General features: G+C 39.7%; 1 protein-coding gene across 1 annotated transcript in view; it reads right to left on the bottom strand.

Moving 5' to 3' along the window:
* Positions 1–22,709, bottom strand: part of megf10 (multiple EGF-like-domains 10) — a 58,810-nt gene that overhangs the window by 13,164 nt on the left and 22,937 nt on the right. Inside the window, exons 6-13 of the mRNA XM_017434028.3 lie at positions 12,189–12,435; positions 10,058–10,178; positions 9,072–9,208; positions 6,395–6,607; positions 2,815–2,989; positions 2,341–2,461; positions 1,518–1,681; positions 656–758 (exon numbers count right to left, since the gene is read on the bottom strand). Coding sequence (XP_017289517.1) covers positions 656–758; positions 1,518–1,681; positions 2,341–2,461; positions 2,815–2,989; positions 6,395–6,607; positions 9,072–9,208; positions 10,058–10,178; positions 12,189–12,435 — 1,281 coding nt within the window. The remainder of the gene's footprint in view (positions 1–655; positions 759–1,517; positions 1,682–2,340; positions 2,462–2,814; positions 2,990–6,394; positions 6,608–9,071; positions 9,209–10,057; positions 10,179–12,188; positions 12,436–22,709) is intronic.

Genomic DNA, 22,709 nt, shown 5'->3' with positions numbered 1-22,709 from the left:
AACTGTCATTTATTCTCGGATTCCTTTTAAATTTTTAGCCATTCTGTTGAAATTGCTACTTTACTCTGATAATTGCACCCATATTGAACCAACCTTCAGCTGTTTGACAGATGGTTTCACCTTTGGCTGTAGAATACTTTAATAAATAGAGGAGTTCATGGTCGATTCAGTGACTGCAAAATGACCAAAAAACAAGCCCAAATGATCAGCCTTCCACCACCATGCTTGACAGATGATATGAAAGGTTTTTGGTGTTGGGAAGAGTTAGTTTTTGTTAAAAGTGGTAGGGCCCTTAATGGCCAAATGTCTCCACTTTGGTCCTGTCTGTCCGAAGCACATTGTTTCAGAAAGCTCAGACGCAACATTGAAAACCTGCCATAGCTGTTCTCCTGGAAACATCTCCAAAACAACACACTTGTTCCGTCTTTTTTCTGTTCTGTCATAAATTTTAACATTTAACGTGACAATTGAGGCCTGTAGAGTAAGGACACAGTGTAATATACCATGTGCTGTTGTTCATCTGTATACAGTTTTCATTTTTTCAGCCATATTTTGATGTGTGAAACACCACAAGCCTTGAAACCTAAAATTTAGCATAACTATCTATACAATGCTTGGACAAATCAGCTGAAATGTCCTCGGTGTTTGGTCTTACCAGTCCATCCAGCCAGACAGCGGCAGTGACCCGTGGAGTGGTGACACCCATCAGCATGACTGCAGTCACAGCGTTCCTTACATTCCAGACCGTAGGTACCGTCCTGAACCATCACAAACACGAGCTGCTTATATGACATGTATTTATGTAGTTCTTAGAAAGCAATGAGCCACCTTTCAACTAGAAACACCCAGAACTGGAACTTTTTGAGCCACTGTTCAAAGGTAAAATTCAGACTGTTTTTGTTGTGTTTTAGAATGTAGTTGTTCTGAAAACAGAGGTTAATTTTCTTACTCTGACTCAGTGTTTTGTCATCATGGTCGCTCTCCTAATTCATTTATTTATTGTTTTCAAGCTCTGTTCATCTCTGCAGCTGACTGAAGATACGAATGATAAACTCTGAATATTGTGTTTATAACAGTAATAATCTGTATTTTTTTTATTTCAACACTATCCATTTCATACTTCAGTTAGTATTAGTATAATCTACTAATCTAAGTAATAAAGATTATAAAAGATTTTAATTTCTTTGCCACATTTGATCTTTCTTGAGAATGTGTGCATAAAATCTTTTCATTTTTTATGTTTACAGTCCAAAACAACATTTTTCCTTAATGTCCAATGTCCAAGTTGCAATTTCACGGAAAAGTTACCTTGGTTACTATCAATGTAGTACAACTTTACCTAATGTTTACAGCATTAAAAAACACTGAAAATAGACGAAGATTAGTCACAACAATTAACTGTTAATGAAGAGCTGGGAATAAAATATATCACAATTGGAAGATTCACTGTAAATATCATGTTTTTTGCAAAGGTTTTTCTCATTATTAAACATCAGAGTATCTATATATCCTCTCACCTGACAGTAGACCTCACACCTTTCTCCTCTCCACCCTGGAGCGCAGGTGCACTGGCCGTCAAAGGCGCTACACGCTCCTCCGTTTGCACAGTTACAGGTGAGGTTACAGCCCAGACCCCACGTGCCACTGGGACAGTTTATGGAGCAGTCTACACCATGCCAACCTGAAGAGGAAAAAAAAAAAAAAAAAATTAAACCAATATATTTAACCTGCTTTTGATTAACAGCGGCAAACAACATTATTTAATCAGTGAGTCAACCCAATTCAAGATGGCTGCCACAGACAACTGACATTTGGAAACACAGAAACGGCTATAACTCTGCAAATTTCACAGTTATTGAGCTAGAATTTGGTGTGGTAGTAGCTGAGCATCATGCCCAACACATACTCAGAGAGCCCTATATATCGCTTGACATCTTTGCTTAAAACTTGATATTAACTGTTTACATTAACCCTGTTTGTCTGTTAGCAAAACATCTCATGAACCACTGAACAGATTCTTAATTAAACTCTCATTAGTAGTCTTTAGTTGTATACATCTAAAACTAATTAACATTTGTTGTCAACCCAATTCAAGATGACTGCCACAGCTAATCAACATTAGCCAACACATAAATAGCTATAACTCTACAACTCTACTACAGATATGGAGCTAAAAAAAAAGTACAAAAAACAATCAGAATATGTATTTTGTTAAGTCAACAGGGAAAAACATAAATAAAAAAAAATGAGAAAAAGAGATTTGATCTTAGTGCATTGTCTTCTCTGTTCCTTTTTTCTCCCCTTTCTTCAACCTGATCTCCAGATTAACTCTTCACACACCTGGTTTACAGGAACAGGATCCGTCCACAGGGGAGCACAGGGCTCCGTTTTTACATTTGCAGCTGGCGGAGCAGTTCGCACCATGTGTGCCTGCTGGGCACTGGACTGAACACCTGGCACCCTGAGAACACAGGAACAAATCTTTTGCTTTTATTTTGCTACTCAACTGGAGCTGGTATCTGCAACTGAAGAAAGTAGTGAACGAGCAGAAAAACAAAGTGTAGAAAATTGGAGAGCAGAATTTTAGATTAGTCCTGCGTTTCCAAAGAGCTGCCACTAGATGCTGACACAGAGCCATACATTTACTCATGCCACTTTCAAGGAGTTTTGAAGGAGTACAGGCAGCAACTCATTGCGATAATAACGTTTGCTCTCAATTTTTTTTCTGAAGCATTGCATGTTATCATTCAGTAATATTTACTGCCAAACCCAGAAAAAGATGAAAGCCTTTCCACATGCAAGACGTGAGTTTACCATGAAGCCCGGAGCACAAATACACTCCCCGGTCACACTGTGGCAGTCGGCACCGTTCTGGCACTGGCACACCTCCGTGCAGGACTCGCCATAAAATCCTGGCGTGCACGTTTCATTGCAGTAGAGACCAGACCAACCAGGTTGACATGTGCACTCCCCTGACATCGGGTGGCAGCTAGTGAAAACAGAAAACAGATCATACTTGTCATTTACGTTCTGCAAACTGGTAGCTCGCAGTGCGGTCACAAGGCTGACATTTCTACAAACAAGTGTGTCTTTTGGGATAGATGAGGGGACCTGACCCAGGTTGTTTTACAATCAACTGACTGAGCCTGACTAACATTAAAGGTCTAGCATTCCTCGAAGGAGTGCATATTGCCCGCCACCTTTCATGCCAGAGTTTTAATCTAAAAAAATCTTATCAGAGAGTGTTAAAGAACTTTTGTTGAAACTTGATAAATTATGTTATGCAAGATTTCATACAATATTGTGAGATCTTCTGAGATATGTAAGTGCCCAGGGTATATGCTGAGGGTGACTCAGCTACTACCATAACAAATCTTAGCTCATTATCTGTAAAACTGACTGAGTTACAGCCATTTATGTGCTGGCTAAGGTCAATTAGCTGTGGCGGGCATCTTGAATTGGGTTGATTCCAAAAGTGAATCAGTGGTAGATGTATGTCAAAATATTACTTTGAGAGTTTCATAAAAATTTCTCCAGTAGTTCATGAGATATTTTAGGCTACAGACAAACAAACACACACACATACACGGGCAAAAACATTAATGCCTTTTCTCATACGGTGGCAGGAAGAAAGAAGAAATCAAAAAACTTAACTTTGACTGGTTTGGTTTTGATTTATTGACTGGATGATAGATAGTGATAATAAATTTTTCACTTTTACAGAATTATAGGCTGGATGAGACAGATCCAGACAGATACTTAAAACTATATATCTATATATAAGGTTACATCTTATCTAATGGCAAGATATTGAAGAAACAATCCATTAGAGCATAGAGATGGCCTGTTGCGGTTGTAAATATTAAATGCAGACATAAAAATATTGTGTGGGTTTTCTAATTAGGTTTGATGTCTATGTCTAATTTCAATTTTGAGCTGTGCAGCTGTGCAATGTGCAATACGTCCGCAGGCCAACACTTTATGGTCTCAAAGTGTCAACAACGATAAGAGGGGGGAAAAAAAGTTGTGGTGTCAAAAGCAGGTGCAAAGAAAATAAAACCGCAAACATATGCATGAAATACCATCACGTGGATAATGTACAGAGTAAGCATGTGAGAAGGACTGAATTTCTTGTCTATATGTGTGACAGACAACTATGCATACTCACTCCTAAGGACAAGTTAGGGTCACCAGTAAATCTATTGTGCATTTTTTGAACTTTGGGAGAAAACTGTAGTACCTGAAGAAAACTCTCACATACAATTCATGGGAAAACATGTACTCTATGTGCATGTACTTTCTCCACAAAGAAAGGCCCCAGCTGAGTTTCAAAGCATTCTTGCTGTGAGATGACAATGCTAACCACCCCATAATTGTACTACCCCACTGGCAAACTATAATTAGTTGCTCAGCATGTCCCAAACAATGAGCAAATGAAGCCATAGTTATGGAGGTGGTCAACAGAATCAATGTTACAAGACAAGGACCAAAGAGCTCTGCACTAGACAATGTAAAGAATATCCATCCACAGATATTAGATGGTATTTAAGATAGAGAATTATTTTCAAGCAATGCTTTTTAACTTTATTTCAGTGATTCCCGTGTTCTTGATTCATTCCAGTGAAACATACACTCACTGACAAAAGAAAAGTTAAATAAAAAATAAAAAATGATTGGAGTTGGATACAAGTTGGTCCACATTCAAACCAGTAATGGGTATGTATAAATAATTTGATTTGCAAGATGTCTTGTCTAGAAACGACACCAGAGAGCATAAGTGTTTGCATCACAAGTGGAGCAATAGTGTTATCAGGTAGTTGCCAGAGCATCAAGCAAAACCATGAGTCATCAGACACTGAAGATGTCAGGCAGACACATTAGGCAGCATAACCAGCAGTTGATAGGAGTTTGACAGAGGTCACATTGTGGGTTTTCATGAGTCCAACTAGTTGCATGATGCAACTGCCCAATATGTAAAGTTTACCAATATCACAGTGGCCTGATCTTGGAATTATTGGGAATGTGAGGAAACCTAAACACAACAAGGATTTTCCATTCCCAGAGTGGATTGTTGTATTGTGTGTCAAGAATGACAAAACCCCATGACATCTGTACCTGCCATCTGGACACAGGTATTAAACTCTTTACAACACCTCTTTACATCACAGATGACAAATGTGTCCAGTCAGTGGTGCTGAGGGGAGAGGACCAATGTTGTGGAGAGACACACCAACATTACTCCTGAAATCATGATTTGAGGAGCCATAAAATCACCTCTGGTGGTGATTCAGAGGACACTGATGGCACAGTGCTACTTCAGCTACAGCAAACATCTGGGTGTGTTTCCTCTTCTGAGACAGCAGCCTGCTGTTGTTTAACAAGACAATATCCGTCCACACATGGTATGTGCATCCATGAACCGCTTGTGTCATGTTAAAGTCCTGCAAAGGTCAGCCAGGTCCTCTCATCTATCCCAGATCCAACATGTGTGGGATAAGCTCGGACGTCAACTCTGACCCAGCGCCAATCTGCCAGATCTCGAGGTCTAGTTACAACAACTGTGGGCTGACTTGCCACAGGTGACAATACAACAGCTGTACGACTCCAGTCTGCACCAAATCTGTGTTTGTATCAGGCCTGAAGGAGACATGGGACCAACTGTGTGCCTGTACTGCCAACCTTGTCATCCATTTGATCTGCTGTTGTCATCAGTGCAAACAGTCACATGATATTTCAGCACTTACAGTTTCATTTAATTTGTCTGGGTGCTTAACGTTTTTGTGTCAGTGAGTATATTTACTGCAGTCTACCTCTTCTGTGCTTCCCACAAGACATGACATAAAGTATGCAAATAATTGGTATAGTGGATTAAAAAATCATTCTGAGCTGTTATAAAACAAACAACAACAACAAAAATTGTTTAAGACTAAATAAGCTAACACAACAAAAGGGTGTGAATCAAACCCAAACACCTTTATTTTGTGGAGACCTGGCTGAGAGAAAGTGAACCTGAAGGGGTCTCTATGATGTTTAATTCAGCAGATTTCAGAAGTGTGTACATTATCTGTGCTGCTTGGAGCTTGTTAGAGTTGTCTTGATGATTCTATCTGGATGTCAGCTCGACTATCTGACACAACAGTCCCACTGAGAAGAAGCAGGGCAGCTGTTCTCTGCAGCAACACGCACAGCTCACCAACTGTGCCACCCTGACAGAAACAGCTGTCCATGAGATCAGCACTCACGCTGGAGAACATATAGATACAAAAATGAATGCTTTTTTCATGAATGTTACACCACAGTTGGATTTTCACAGAAGTGAGAAATTCAGAGTAATATTTAGAAAGAAAAAATACTTTCTTGCTGCAGAAAGACAGCTATATCATTCATTGCATACCTGCGAGTGGTTGGAGCATGGCATGGACATTTGCTTTTGCACTGGAAGCCATAACGCCCTTCGGGACACAGTCGGATATCACAAGTTTCCCCCGTGTATCCCGGCTCACACAGGCACATTCCATTGGTATGGTAACACTTGCTGTTGTTCTTACAGCGACATATCTTTGAACATCCAGCGCCGTAAGTCCCAACAGGACACTCCTCTTGACACCTGTTAACAGCAAGCGACAGGAAGTGAAAGTGTGCAGCGATTTCTACAAGTAAAAGGAATCAATACCTGCACTCAGAAGGGCTTTCAACTATGTTTATGTTTATTAGTTGTGGGAATTCTGACTTTTTAGGAATCTGGATCATTTGGTTCAGCTTACCAGAGAGGTAAAGGTGGTATCTCACTGAGCTGCAGCTGTTGGAATATTAGTTGGTAAAACAAACAAACAAACAAAAAAAAAGGGGGGGGGGGATTTTCAGCTATGATGTTTTTAAAAATCACAGCCAAGCTTTGTGTCCGCAGCTTGCTAAACTGTATTCTTGGCCATGCACATTATTGTGTCGCCCACCTTGGAGTGCTTTGTTCCCACCACAGATTATTTACGATTCAATCTCCTGGAGCACACTCTTAAAATGAAGCTAGGCAGATAGAACTACTGGCTCACATGTAGTCCATCTGAGAAGAGCTCCAGTGCAGGGATCAAAAAAACAGCTGAGACGGGCTGGCGACGACTGCTGAAAAACTCAGATGTGTTCAAGGCAAGCTGGAGATGCCTACTCTGTAACTATTTTGAGAGAAAAGTAGCCAGACATTTCTTTTTAACATGGTAAAAACTCAAGCGATGAGGCTGCGTGCATTTGCAACTCACACAAGGTGTGAGAATTGCAAAACATTTTAGAGCCATTCTGGAGACTCCCTCATAAAATGCTGTTCGCAAAAACTACTCAGAGCCCTGTGAAATACCACCTTAAGTAAAGAGCCGTTTGAGAGCCAAGCTGAGCCACATGATCTGAATCCCAGAAAAGAGCTGTAATTCCAATCACTAATGACCACTTGGGAAATTTCTTTAGCCATGAAGTCATTTTTTTAAAGCCTTGCAAAGTATCTCAAGGTTATTTCATAATGAAATTGCGAGGTTGGTGAAGGACCCAAACACAAGCAAGTAAGCAAAGTAAATGTGCTGCTACAGCAGGGAGGGAATTCAGAAAACAAAGATATGGAAAACCTTAGCACGAATTTAAAAGAACAAACAATGGTCTGAAAATGCAGGAAGAAAAACCATTAGAATATACACACTGATGCTCACACACTGACATGATTGTTTTCTAACAAGGGAAACAGTTCAACAAAATGATCTGAAAACATGAAAACAGTAATTGTTGGTCCAAAGTATTTCCAATAACACCAGACACATTTTCATTCCTCGTCTATCGCAGAAGACAGAACTGAAAGCCTATCGTGGGTTTGGGTGTGTTATGTTCAACTCAATGCATTACTGTGATGTTTGGTTTGCTTCAAACCCTTATTTACTTATAAAAGTACACTTAGAAAGCTATTCCTGTCTAGTCACTGGTATATCTAATTACATGGCACTCACACTGATATTGGCAATTATGTGGTTCAAAAGCCTTGTGCAGCAATCAACTGAGATTAGTATGAGAAAACACAGATTAGAGTTCCTGGGGGTGTTTTCTGTCCTTTCTCTTGAGTAGGAAAAGAGTATTTGCTTTGGATTGTACATGATGATCAGAAAGTGCAAATGACCATAGATATAGGTGTCAATTTAAGTTGAGACTGTAGATCATCAGTAAATGAGAATGAATGGTTATCTGTGTCTCTGTGGACACCCTGCGATGGACTGGGGGGAGGGTAACACTACATACAACCAAAGAAAACCCCACACATTGTCAGGCATTTTATTAAAAGGAATTCAAACTACAAGAATGGTAAGACAGTAAAATGTTGTGATTTTGATACTGATTTTTAAAAACTGTCTTAAAACCAGCTCAACCTCGTCAGAATAGAGCAGCAGTTTTCAAATGGTGGAAGGTGGTCCAGATCCAAATGTGAATTTATACAAACACTGACTGGTAAATATCAAATCGTTGTTTGCAGTTGCACATTTCTTTTCACATTTACAGTAATCCATTGACTGTTTTAGCCTTTAAGTAACTGTGGCAGGAGACCGAGGAGAGGTTGACACACGTGTAAGTGAAGTAAAGAAAATCAGTATGGCCGACAGGAAAAAGAAAAGTTGAGGGAAAACCATCCAGACTGGATGGACTCCTAATTCATTGTTCCTATAAAAGATTCTTAACTTAATTGTCTGTGATCATATACAGAGAATATTATTCATACTAAAACTAAACTAAGCGCACAGAAAACAAATGATCTAAAAAACAGATTCAGCAGAATGCTTTTCTTTGAGGAGACCTGGTTAAAACCTGTGCCTGTACTGGATGGATGGATGGATGAGTAAATGAATGGATGGATGGATGGATGGATGGATGGAGAGCCAAATGCTCAACATGCAAGATTTTAAGTTGCCTTTAAAAAGTGGCTTTAGGTTCCAAAATGATTTAATTTTCATAATAAAATTAATTTTGAATTTTTATTTATAGAAACATAATTGCTACAAACTGCCAGGTATCCATTTAGAAAAAAGATAAAATAATAATAATCTTACCGGTCTCCAGTGTACCCAGGGCTACAGAGACATTGTCCAGTGGATGCCAGACAGACGCCGTTATTGTGACACTGACACTCCTGAGAACAGTTTTGTCCAAATCGTCCCTCTGGACATGGCTGTCCACACACTGTCCCCTGAAAGCATCAGGAGCAGGTATTTAAATATAGAGTCTAAACCAGGGGGCACCAACAAACTTGGCTCAGGGACCAGAATTTGAAACAAGGTCATAGAAAATTGTTGAGGAAGTTTGTATGTTTGACGTCAACAATGCGCAAACTCAAGCACCAACATGTAAGCAGCAATACTTTAAAATACAGAAAAAACGTTTTAATTTCAATTATTTGCTATTAAAGGAAGGATCAGTGGGACATATACAGCTGTAAGAACGAGGTAGGTTCAGGTTCTGCATCAGATTCTCTCTGAATTTGGCCCACGAGTCGCCATTTTGATTAATATTCTAAACTTTCGTCTGTGCGGTGCAGCTTTGACAGCTCGAGTCTTTACACACACATTTTTATGTGCAGAGCTGTGTGTTAGGTATGAAAAATATGAACTCATTCTCATAATAATGGTCAAAATCTATGTTTTTATGTTATAACTGAAGAACAAATCACTTTGCACTGATAAAGCTCCATCACATCTGAACTTATGAAACAGATTATACAAAACTTTACAATGTTTTTCTATCTTTAGATAGTCTCTAAAGTGATGTTAACTTATTCCTTGAACCATTTGATTAGTTTCCATCTAGGTCACGTTATGCTGCCTCATTATTACTATCTGACTATTTTACATTGTTTCTCATTCCATTTATACCCACAGAACCTCTGTTTTAAACTCTTTACTTCTGTATTTTAGGTGATTTTGCTCATTTTTTTGTTACTGTATCGTCCCAGTGAGCCAAACAGTCACTAGTTGTGAAAATGCCCCAAAACTATTGTTTATAAAATTTAAGAATAAAAAGTCTGTTGAGGTTGTGTTACCATCCATCCCACGGGACAGGAGCACTCTCCGGTCACATGGTGGCACACTCCTCCATTCTGACAGGGACATCTCTCCTCACACTGCTGCCCATGTTTACCTGGAGGACACAGGTTTTCACAGCTGGGAGAAAAAAAAAACAGCATCTGGTTACAACTTTTTTATATTTGATGCCATTTTTGCATGGAGATTTTTTATTCTGGTTCCAAATGATGGGGATGCCTTTGTCAAAACTTCAAACATTTAATTTGAAAGAACTTAAAACATATCTGACAAAATGACATTTTCACGGAAATCTGAATTAATATTAATATTAGATCTCAACAGAAGTTTATTTGTCAACTCCATCCAGTTCATCTCACTTAAGTTGTTCAAAACAGTTTTGTATTTAATTGAGGAATAAAATGCCCTATTTCATTAATAACTTTAAGACAGTTTGTTCTTTATGATACGCTCATTAGTTGCAAGAACAAATAGCATTCGAATATAATGACTAAGCTAAGCAAAAAAAACCCAGTCTGACCAGAATAATCAAAGAAAGTCTAACTAAAGACTCAGTTTAAGTTCACAATATGAATAACATTTTCTTTCATTGTTTTGAGCGTCAAAGTTTGTGAGTTTTTAATGTTTAGAAAAAAAAAAGGAAACCCTGGTGAGAGACTATTAGTAAGATGACAACTTTCCTTTTAGCACAGACTTTAGTTTTCAGACTCTGAGTCCGCTCGTATAACAAGTTGCCCAAAATGAGCCGATCTATAACTTGTCATAGAGTCAAGAATGAGGACCCAAATGCAGGACACGAGGACGCAGTAAAGAATTAGTCTCCAAAACTAACCCAATCATTCTTTGTTTTGTTTTCTGTATTTAACTGAATCTCAGTATGTCCAATCAAAACTGACACTGACTTGCATTGTAGCGTGATCAAAGGCTGAATTATGGGGTGTTGTTTGCTTGTTTGCTGCTCATGAGTCTTTAATACTGTAAATCAGACTGTTTGCAGTGTATCAAGATACGTATCGTATTAGACTAGAAAATCACAACACTAATAAATACTTTGTCCTACTATCTTAAGGTAGACATCTTTTGCTACTTTGTCTCATTGGAGACAGAAAACCTGTTGAAACCACATCAGGAGAGTTTCAACTGCTCTAAAATTTCCTATGTAACGTATATAATTTTTACAATACACAGACTTTTCCTGAAAAATAGGCTTTGTTATTGAGGTAACTGGTCTGCATCTGTGTTCAGGCCATGAGGCCTGAGCTATCATTTTGAGAGACACTGTCCTCAGCCACAACGCCTTTTTAAGAAGTGAACCGTGGGCTCTTACGCTCACGTTGTCGAAAACGTGCAGTTAGCTGTTGCTCGTATGAAGACCCTAGTATATCCCCATAAATGGAATTGAGTGTATTGTTCAGGTCCGTCCCAGTAGGATGCGGGTGTCTTTTTACTGTTCGGGGTGTGGTAACATAATTATAAAAACAAGCAGCCCCTGAGAAACGGGGGATCTTCACAAGATTGGCCAGAAGTCCTGTTTGGCACAGACTGTTGTTTTGAATAAAGTCTCACTGTTCAAAATAACTTCTGTCTGTCAAGTCATTTCCATGATCGACAAAAGCGTCGCTGAAGGCCCAGAAGAAACGTCCACCTTTTGAAGACACTTCATTATTATTTAAGGACATCTTCCATAAGCATGCAGTGACACATGCAGTAGTAAAGTCATAGGTTTGGATACATTTGCTCATTCAAAATGAGCAGGTGTATCGCTAACTAAACTGTTGCGGTGGGCAAATGATACAGATGCATCCCTGTGATTAGGTGCACAAGAAAAACTGTAATTTAGGATAATGTTGACCAGCTCCATGAGTCATTAGCTTCCATGTTCAGGTCTTACCAGGTTTCTTTAGTATTTGGTCCGAGTCAACTCGTGGAAACAGATGAGCCGATTCTCATTTTCAAAGCAATCCACTCCAAAAGAAAATTAAAACTGGTCTTGGAATCCACAAACAATAAGTGAAAACTGAGAATTAAACTTGTTTGTATGAAGTCCACATAGTGGACATTTACTTGACTTCTGGCTGTTTGAATTAGAAACATGAAACGACTTCTAACACATTCTCCCAGCTGACTTACAAAGCTCCAGTGTATCCTGGCGAGCACTTGCATTCGCCGGTGACATGGTGACAGGCAGCTCCATTCTGGCACTGGCACTTCTGCTGGCAGCCGTTACCGTAGGTTCCCAATTCACACCGGGCCTCGCAGCGCCACCCTCTGTGTCCAGGCGTGCAGATGCAGGCTCCGGTGATGGGGTTACAGAGGGCTCCGTTCTGACACTGACATTTGTTGCTGCAGTGGGGACCCCAGTGGCTACTGTCACAAGCTGAGAAGACGGATCAAACAGTAAAAATTAGAATTTAGAGGTTTCTCAGATGTGGGTGCCCAACTTCAGGAGGGCGAAAGATAGCATTTTCAGATGATCTAGCAAATTATTTTGACGTTTAAAACAAACTTTGAATCTAAATTTGAAGGAAAAACCAGGGATAATGAAATGGATGAGAGCTTCTTCGGCTCACTTTGGTCCGTCTGAGCACGAAAGTCAAACATGAACACCATCTATTTTGTTCAGCTTCACATGAAAGTGAAAAATGTACCTGCATTTGTTCTGATTTTGAGACTGCACAAGTCTTTAGCATGAACACAGTGCAGGATTTCACCAAAGCTTAAAAAAATATGTTCTGATTAGCCTATTGACATAAAGACTTCCTTGCACGTCCAATGTCACGTGTTAAATCTGCATCATGGTGCTCTTTTACACCAAACCTAACAAGATGAACGTGCCTCAGTCTGTTCAGACAAGTCGAATGGGTTGGAGCTGACCACACGTATGTTCTGTTATCATCAACAGAAAACAGTATCATGGCGGTACTGTTTTCGCTGATTTCTCCGGGAGTGTGCACATGTTCATTTGTCTGTTTGGATGTATCTACAAGTGATCGATTAACTTTCAGAGTCATCCAAGTTCAAGATGGCCACCACAGCTAACATTAGCTAACAGGAAAGTGGCTACAACTCAGTCAGTTTAGCAGATGTTGAGGTAAAATTTGGCGTGGTAGTGGCTGAGAGAACCGATTGACCAAAACGATTACAACTCATCTCAACATAAGCGTTTTAGTCTAAAACTCCGGCGTAAAAGGCAGCGGGTGATTTGCATTCCTTCCCGCTAGATCTCCAATTTCTAGGTGGAATGAGGGAGGAAATAAATAAACTTTTTTGGGTTTTTTTTTTACACTTAAAGTTATCACTTAATAAGAAGAGAGAAGATGAGAGGCACGGGTGAAATACTGACTCTGATCCAGCACATTTAGAACAAAACTAAACAATCTGGGATGTGTTTAAAACATATTCTCTTTATTCTTCTCTTGGGGTTGAAACCAAAGCATGTTGCTGATGCAAAAAAGTAAACATTAAAAAAAATCATCTGAATCTAACCTAACCAGAGACTGTATTTCTGTGTGCGCTGGCAGAACACGACCTGACCCCAGCTGGTTAACCTTAGTCTGCTGATGTTGGCCTCCATGAGGCCACGCCTACAACATTACACTCAGGAGAACACATCAGGATCCCATGGCCTCAAGGCATATAAATTACTAGGAAAAACTGGAGGGAGTGAAGAAAGCTCGGTCAATGCCAAACCGCTCATTAAGGGGCTCTACATCATGAAGGTCTATTTTAAGTTCAGGGAAAAGTGACATTTTTGACTTGGAAAAAGGAAAGAATTAAGTTTCTGACAAGATTTATAACCTCAGCTCCACTGTTGCAAGTGAAGCACATTTTTTGTTTTTATAAAGCATCGCTTTCTTTAACAGGGTTAAAGTTGTCAATTTTTCCCTATGATGTTTATTTTGCTGTAGCCCAATAGTCTATAAAAAAACATGAGTTGGTTTTTGCAACTTTTATACTCCTAAATATATTTAACTTTATTTACAAATATTTTCCTCATAGAAATACATTGAGATCTCTTCTATTCCATCAAAAACATTATTCCTTTTTGCATACTTCTTCTTTTATTGCTTTGGTATACTACTTTTAATTTTTAGCCATCATTTTATTACTTTCAGCTTTTAGCTACCATGTTGCTACTTTTAGATTTTAGCTAGACTTTTGTTACTTTTGGCAGCAAACTCATTCAGCACACAGAATTCACACTGCATTTTCACAGACATTTTTTTCTTCTTTAGTTGTGTTCTTTGGTTGCCATTAAATCAGTGATGACATCTGAACAACCCACCATCACCAGCTGGCAGGAGGCTTTCAAAACGTCTCCTCTGATGGTCCAAACTCGGGGTGTTGGCTGACTCATATAAGTCTACCCTGTGGGATTCTACAGCCTGAGCTCTGTAGCTGGTTTCACTGGTTTGATTAGAATAAACACACAGCAGCTGCAGTAGAGCTACTGATTGCAGTGATGATGTCCTTCATCTCCTGTGCTTTTGTATTTGTGTCCAATATTCAGTCCTTTTTTCTTTTTAGCTCTGGTTAGGTCATAAAAAACCTCTGACATAAACATTTACCACAATGCTAAATGCTCCACTATGCTCAGCATCTGGATGCTATTTTTACATGCAGCCTACCAAACAGCACAACGTTTGAATAGGTTTTTAGAACATACACATTTAAACTATGAGGGTAATCTTAATTAGTCCTCTCGCTAGCAGTTTAACCTGTAGCTCACAGTGTTCATGTATGCCAGCATATGAGGTGTCTCGGGTAAATGGTATTGACAGTTTCAGATAACCCATTGAAAGCTCACAAGTTTGTGAGATAAAGGGAAGTGCATGAAAAACCACCATTTATAAACAGCTGTGTACAAACAGAAGAGATTGCTAGTATCCTAATACTGACAAGTACCTAAATGTACACAAAGCAGAACGTCATGTAAGCAAGTAATTCATAATAGCATTATAATAGTATAATTCCTTGGCGACTACAAGATATATTTGAAACCCTATCCTAAAAGAACCTCACAAGAGAGAAAACTGAAAGTCATCTAAATATGCTTACAGTGTCTTTTAAAAGTATTAACTTCAAATGATTAATTTGGATGTTATGTAATGGATATTTGCAAAATAGCCACATTAAAGTAGTGGAAGGGTCTGAGTATCCCCATGATCTTGAAGGCCATGCTGTCTGAAGTGTTAGCTCCTGGTCAGGTCTCCGAAAGCAAGTTAACCTCAGAGGAGGGGTCAGGCTAAAAGAGCTGTGAAAACCTTGATAAAGGAAAACAACAACAAACAGGTCACCTTGCCTGAAATAGTGGAGAAAGGCATCCTCTGGGATCCAGCTTGCCTGGTGCTCTAGCCTAGGTTCCTGGGGTTTGAGCAGGTCAAGTGCAAAAAAGCTACAGGCAGCCACCTCCACATGAGCCCAGAACCTCAAGGTCAAGCGTAGGGTGAGCCAGGTAGCAGGTGAGGGCGGGGCCCTGGCGTGCTGATTTCTGACATCTCAAATTGGTATTGGGTACATGAAATGTTACCTCGCCTGAGCTTATAGGTTCAGCTGAGCATTACCATCTAGTTATAGTTGGATGGCTACAGCTAGATGCTCTTCAACTGCTGAAGAAGAGCTGGATTCTCTATGACTCTGGAGTAGCTCACAGAGAGAGGCATTAGGTCGATGTGGAGATACTCACGAGCCCTGAGTGCCTTGGTGTTGGACTTCATTACGATGAATGAGAGGGTCAGCCCTCTGCAGCTTCGAGCAGCAGGGGTGAAGGTTCTAACTGCTGTTATACACCTAACCTGGCATTCTTGGAGTGTTTGGATCATGTCCTCTTCTTATGTAAATAATAACTGTCCTAATGTACTGAGGAGCAGATCTTTGTGAGGAGAGCCTTAGTGAATCAGTTCCTGAGTTGTTACAATTTTAAATATGATCATTAACCTAATGAAACCACACATCTCATCTGTCTAATAACAATAGACGGGGCAAACTATTGAAAGAATACATTTAAAAAAGTCTGAATTTCTCTTTTTTATTCCAAAAAGCGGAAAAAAATAGATAAAAATAAACTAATTCAACACCAAATTTACTTGGCTTATTATTTAAAGTTAAAATGTTCATATATTTAACTTTTTCTTTTCTAGTCCCATTCTTGTCTTCATAAGCACCGCAGCAGATCAACATGGACGTCTACAACGAGCCTACTATTCTGAAGTTGTTCAAGTGATTAACAGGCTCTTTTTATTCCTCCTGCAGTAGTGCGCTTCACTCTGAGTGGATAAAAAGTGTATACATCCCTTTCCTCGGGCAGTCTGGCCCAGGCTTGCTAACAGGGGTGAGGGACGAGGACGGGGATGTAATGGGACAAAGAGGAGGAGGAGATCTGAGATACTAAAATGCACATGTAAAACCTTCCTGTATTCAAGTCTGCCATCCTGGTACCTTTGTGAAACTTGACCTAGATTGAAGAAAGGCCAAGCTCGAAAGGCCTGGGGCTCCTCATTCACTTCCTGGAGAACAGATTGTTCTCTTTCATTGGCCTATTCAAGACGGCTGGGAACAACAACAAAAAAACCCACTCTACTGTGGCAGGGTTTAGTCACAAGAGAGGATGCATCAGCGACTCATGGAGGAGTTCATGTTATTTTAATTTTTTCACTTCAATAATTTGTTTATCAAGGAGGAGGAATTTTTAAAACTTCCCAGTGTTATCTACAGGTCACTAAATCAGTGAATTAAACTAAAGCTTCTTGGCTGTGTCTTCAAAACATGTTTTAATAAAGTTAAAAAAAATACTTCCTCTTATCTAACACCAAGAGAGAGTTTAATAAGGAAAAAAAAAAATCAGCCAAGATAATCCGGTAATTTGAGCTGCCAGCTGTTTGGATTTGGCACCAATCTTACACTAGACACCGTGAAGGCTTGGAGAGGATGGTTTTTGTGTCTGTTTAGTGATTACCAAGTCTACCAGGAATGGAGGACTTATGGGAACAGCAAGCACCACTCACAATAAGACAAAAAGATTCCCAGTGAGAAACAACATCTGCAGCGTTTCACCAGTTTTCCATGCTGAGCAAAGACGTGTTTTCCCTTGAGTTTCATGGTCAAATTCGAACTAAAACTATCCCACCATTAAACGTATGTCTGGGCACAGAGATGACACTTCAAAACAAAACCCGAGGACCTAAACCACACTTTAGTTTCCTTTTTAGGACCTTTTCTTGGATAATTGCCTACCTTGTCAGGTTCAATAGTCCTTATGGGAACCAAACCCAGTCCTGATAAAATGTAAGGGCATTTTGGGGTTAGAGGTTATGTTTACTTCTAAGGTGTGAATTGAGTTTACAGTAGAGTTAACCCATCTTGGCAGGCACCCTCATGTTTAATTAATCTACTGGAGCACACTTTATTAATTACGATAGGCTGATTTGGCCTGTTTTTGTAAATATCATTATTGCCACTGGGGAAGGGGATGTTTGGGTTTCTCTCCTGGACCTGTTGTCTCTGTGACCCGAACATGGATAATCATTAGAAGATGGATGGATATTATTTATCCACGGCGTGGTTAGACCTGGACATTTGGGCTTGTAGCCCTGAGCATTTTCAGAAATATTCCAAATTTAAAGACAGAATAATAATAATACTATTCAAATCTAGCATTAAGCTCCTAAAATAATTAATATGTTTGCCTAAAAACACAAGCAGAGTATGTTGTGCTTTCTCTGCAAGCAGCATCTGCTTCAATGCACCTTCAATGAGTCAGTGGTGTGTGTATTTACACACCGATTGCAGGAGTTGGAGAAAATTAACAAAATGTAGATTTATTAATCATTGTGGTACAGGCACCTGTACATCTAAGGCTATAACAGACCTGTTATTTCTGAATTATCTGTCGTAAAATGCCACGACTCCTAACATTTTTTTTCACCTATCCAGGGATGCGAGCTCCAAGAGGCGCCAAGCGGAGAAAACAATTGTATCATATAAGATACGTATTGCACTCTGACATATGGTGCATGATGTTACAACTGTTACTGTCATGAACGGGGTGGAAGGAGGCGAACCCTGAGCGCAGACTCATGGTGATAAAAAAAAACTAATTTATTTAGAAATAAAAAGCAAACCCAAAACAAAGGCTGACGTGGCAGCAAAACCTAAACTAAATTCAAAAATATTAACTAAACAAAACATGAACNTAAATGCAAAAAAACATTAACTAACTAAACTAAACTAAACCTGAACAGACCTGAGACTAAAGACGAACCACTGGGAGACAAGAAGGCACGAGCAAACAGAACATCAGGGAGACAAGAGTATGACAATGAACCAGCAGCGAAGTAGAAAATGTGACCGGGTATTAAAGGCAGAGGGTGATTAGTGGAAGTGGGCACAGGTGAGATGATTATGGAGCTAGAGGCAGGTGTAGATGGGTGAGAAAAGGGAAGAGAGAGAGTGTGACTGAGGAGAAGTGAATGGTGGCTGAGGCACAAGGAAGAGACAACTAAATAACAAACAATAAACTCGAACTGAAATATGAAGACAAAACATAATACAAAAACCTTACATCCTAACAGTTACTGCTGATTTTGAATCCTACTGAGCATCTTGTCTTATTTTAATTCATATTAAATTTCAAGCTCCAGAGCCCCAAGTTTTTCCCTGCTACGCAGTTTGAGGTTCCTATTATTCCAGCTCTGAGCTCAGCCGTCCCCCATTCCAGTAGTTGTTACCCAAATTGACCCTCAGACATATTGTCAGGGCCCAGTGACCTGTATAACACACTCAGTTCATTAGCCTTGACTGTTGCTGACTTGCTGCTCGAAGGAAAGGCAGAACGAAGGTTGGCTGGATGGCGCAGCAGCTGACCTAACAGATTAAAGCAGCTTCAACAGCATCAACACTGAAACCTGCAGTGTGACGTGTTCTTTTAGTGATAGAGCTGTCTGCAGGTTTTTTTGTCTCAAACGGGTCCTCTGACGTTGGATGGTGCCTTTGTAATTGTAATTATATTGATAACTGATTTCTCAAAGTGCATAAATATCACTGTTTCTTCATTTCAGGAGACCTAGTGTCCATCAACCACTGGTGATGTCAGTAGCATTGTTAACATCTTCTAACATTATGAGTTTGTTTAAATCAGTGGATGCTTTTGAACCATGACACTGTGTTCAAGCTTTCTTTTCAATCAGATATTCTTCTCTTTATCGCCCGTTTAGACCTTGTAGTGTCTGTCACACTCATCATCTCCCCTGCTTCCCTTTCATCAACTCTGATTATTAAAATTATACAATAATAAAGTTTTTTTTGTCTTATTACTAGTCTGATAATTGCCTGTTTGTCATCTGTCTGTTAGCAAAATATCTAAACAATGAAACAGAGCTGTTTAAGCAAAAAGAAGTAAAATGCTACATAAAAGCTAAAACTAACAAAGTGCCAACTAAAAGCAGCAAAAGATTAGCAAAGATTAACAAAAGGCTAGCTAAAAGGTAAAGTAGCAAAAAAGTAGCTAAAAGTAGCAAAAGGATAGCTAAAAGATAAAGTAGTAAAAAGTAGCTAAAAGCTTAAAGTGTCAGGGTTCCTGTGTGTGAGTGTGAGTATGAGTGATGCATCTGTTCCAGCAAGGATCTTGGTGAGGAACCTGGGCAGCCTACACAGGTGGATCTCATCAGCCTCATCAGTGTTGGGGGATAAAGGAGCAGCAGAATCTCCACTCAGTGCTGGATGATTAACGTGCACTGGTAGTCTCTCTAGCTGTCTCTCGCAGGTCACTGTACTAGAGATTTTGGATTTGTTTCATCGGTTATTTTCCAGTGATCTCATAGCCCTGTGCTTTGCCAGCCTTTAGGTTCGCTTCTGGATTGTCTAGCTGGATCAAGTTCCATTGTTTTTTCCTCCGGTGGATGAACCTGCAAGCCTGCCTGCCCGCTGCTTCCCCCCACACCGCTTCATCAATTCTCTGGCACCCAGTCTCAGGAATCTCCGCGATCCATCCTCCACACAGGACCCTGGACACACTACCCCATGCTTCTACCAGAACCATTCTAAGTAAGCTACTTCATTCTGCTTCACTGACAACCTCATTCTAGGACACCAGTAACCCCACTCTCATTCCAGGAACTTCTGATTGAACGAAGCTACCAGAGGGAAAAGCAGAATTGTCACGGCCTTTAAAGAAATAAAATTAAACCCTTACCTCACTCAGTCTTGTTGATTTTGCATGTGGGTCAGAAGGTTAACGCCTAACATGACGTAAAGTGACAAAAAGCTAGCTAAATGTATCAAAGGGTTAGCTTGAAAGCAAATGTAGCTAAAAGCTAGCTAAAATTATAAAACGGTACCTAAATCTAGCCAAAGACTGGCTAAAAGCTAAAAGTAGCATGAGAAGACAAACAGGGCCGGTGTGCTGCAGTATTTCAAAGAACAATGTTTTGAAGGAATTAAAGATGTCCTAATGTATTTAAGCATTCAGACAATTAAAGGTCCAACATTCCTTAAATGAATGCATATCACCCGCCACCTTTCACCTTTCATACAGCTCCTTGTGACCATGAAGAACACCTTAATGGACGACCCTTGAACCATCTCAGTCCAGCCCTTGACATCCTCATATAAACTTAAAACGCCTTGAAATAGATGAATGAAAAACCATGATTTTAGTAAAAACTCTTAATGGCTTACAAAAGAATGCTTTTTGACTCAATTAAACCTACACATTTCTTCGCCAAGTTTTTATGATCAAAGGTTGTGCTGACAAAGGAAGGATGGATGTCTCAGAAACTGTGTCACAAATGTTCGTAGGCATTATGTTTAATATGCTAGGAGTTAAACTTGTCATTATCAAAAAAACGGAAAACTAAGACGGGCTTCTGACATATCTGACTGATAGGGCGTTCATTTAATTTGTGTTAGCTTCATGTTACCATGTGAAAGAGCAAAATTCGGTGTATTTTTGTAGATGAGGGGATGTTGTGTATGATAGGTATAATACTGTGGCCGTGTGTGACTTCAACTAGTGGCAGCACAGAGTGATTAGCTTCCCCTTTTCTGTGTGTGTGTGTTTTCTTTGATTTGACCATCTGACTTGAAAAAGGCAGTGCAGTGTGGGGCCTAGTCTGGGTGGTGCACCAAAAGGGGGACATGGGGAACGAAATCTGGAGGTCTACCACAGCCACCCACACCCCAGCAACCCACCCATAGGCTGACCACGCTCCAGCACATGCAAGACATTCGAAACAAGGACAACCACATAGCTTTATTACTACAACTTCAATAAGAACAGCAGCATCTCTTCATGAAGATGCATTTGAATCGTGGCCTTGTTGTAACCACACTCCATGTGTCGGCAATCCAGATATTGTCTCCAGTAGTCTTTCTTTCTCAAATCTTATAGCTTAATTTGTGGATGATGTTGTTTATATGTGGTAATGCCATGAGAACTACCTCAACAGGCAGTTTTTTCCCTCGTATTCCCCTCCTGTCCTAAATTACAGATGTGTCGGGTCAGCTCCCAGCTGTTGCTCATCAGTCACCACCTCCGTAAATAACTGGTTCGTTCCTCCACTTGTGGCTGGATCTTGAACCGCTCTCGACAGTCAGTGGACTAAAATCTTGTCTTTTCTTAAAGTCAAAGTTCTAACAAGGTTTACCCATCGTTCTCCCTCTGCTCAGACCTCCTGGACCTGACCTCACCACAGTCAGCCTCCAAGACCCGGAAGCTCCGTTGCTTTAACGCGCTTCAGAAAAACAATGAAAAATTTGCATTCTGTGAAGGAACAAGCATCGCCCTTCGCCTTGGGTGCCATAGCTTTACACAAAGATGTCACCCAATCTGTTAGCACTCAATGTATGTGTTGGGAATGACCCTCAGCTACTTTCCCTCCAAATTGTAGCTCAATATCTGTAAAAATAACTGAGATTAAGTCATTTTTGAGTTTGCTAAGGTTGACCAAATGTGGTGACCATCTTGAATGAAAATGAGCTCCAAAAGTTAATCAGTTGTAGACGTACATCCACTGATTACTTCCTGAAAGTTTCATTTTTTTGTCAATTCATGGCAACGGGCAAAAACTAAAAATGGATATAAAGATGATTCTACAGAAACCCAAACATTAGACCAAAAAAGTAACAGAACAGTTAAACAGATTTAAGCAGAAGTCATTAGTAAAGTCCAAATAACACTTGTTAAAAACAGATAAATAAACTTTCTATGTTCATCTGTTGTTATTCTGTAGTACAAACTTTAGGTTAACTAGGCAGCATGGAAATAGTGTGTAAATTTAAACTGTAGCAAATTAAATGAGTTCTTCAAAAGTACAAAAAGTTAAAGTAATCTGAACACCTGCATTAAATATTGTGCAGTCATAAACATTCTTGGGTTTTGGTTTATTTACTTGTTTAAATTTGACCCTCATTTAGTAGGAAGGTCTGATGGTAACACATTCATGGTGTCACATGACCTTTCTTTTAACCATGAAATAACTTATTACAGTTAAACGTAACTGACAAATGAATATTCGACAAAACAACAGCAAGGTAATGATGATACTATATTACATCAGGTTGCACCTACATTATGTTGCAGGGAACATATTTGTTTACAAACAGGATACCTACATGAGGAGTAAAGCTCAGGTGTCATAATGCGGCCTCGTGCCC

Source organism: Kryptolebias marmoratus, linkage group LG14, assembly GCF_001649575.2.
Source record: "Kryptolebias marmoratus isolate JLee-2015 linkage group LG14, ASM164957v2, whole genome shotgun sequence".
NCBI classification, from domain to species: Eukaryota; Metazoa; Chordata; class Actinopteri; order Cyprinodontiformes; family Rivulidae; genus Kryptolebias; species Kryptolebias marmoratus.
The sequence above is the reverse complement of the archived record's forward strand: the minus strand, read 5'-3'. Positions and strand labels throughout refer to the sequence as shown.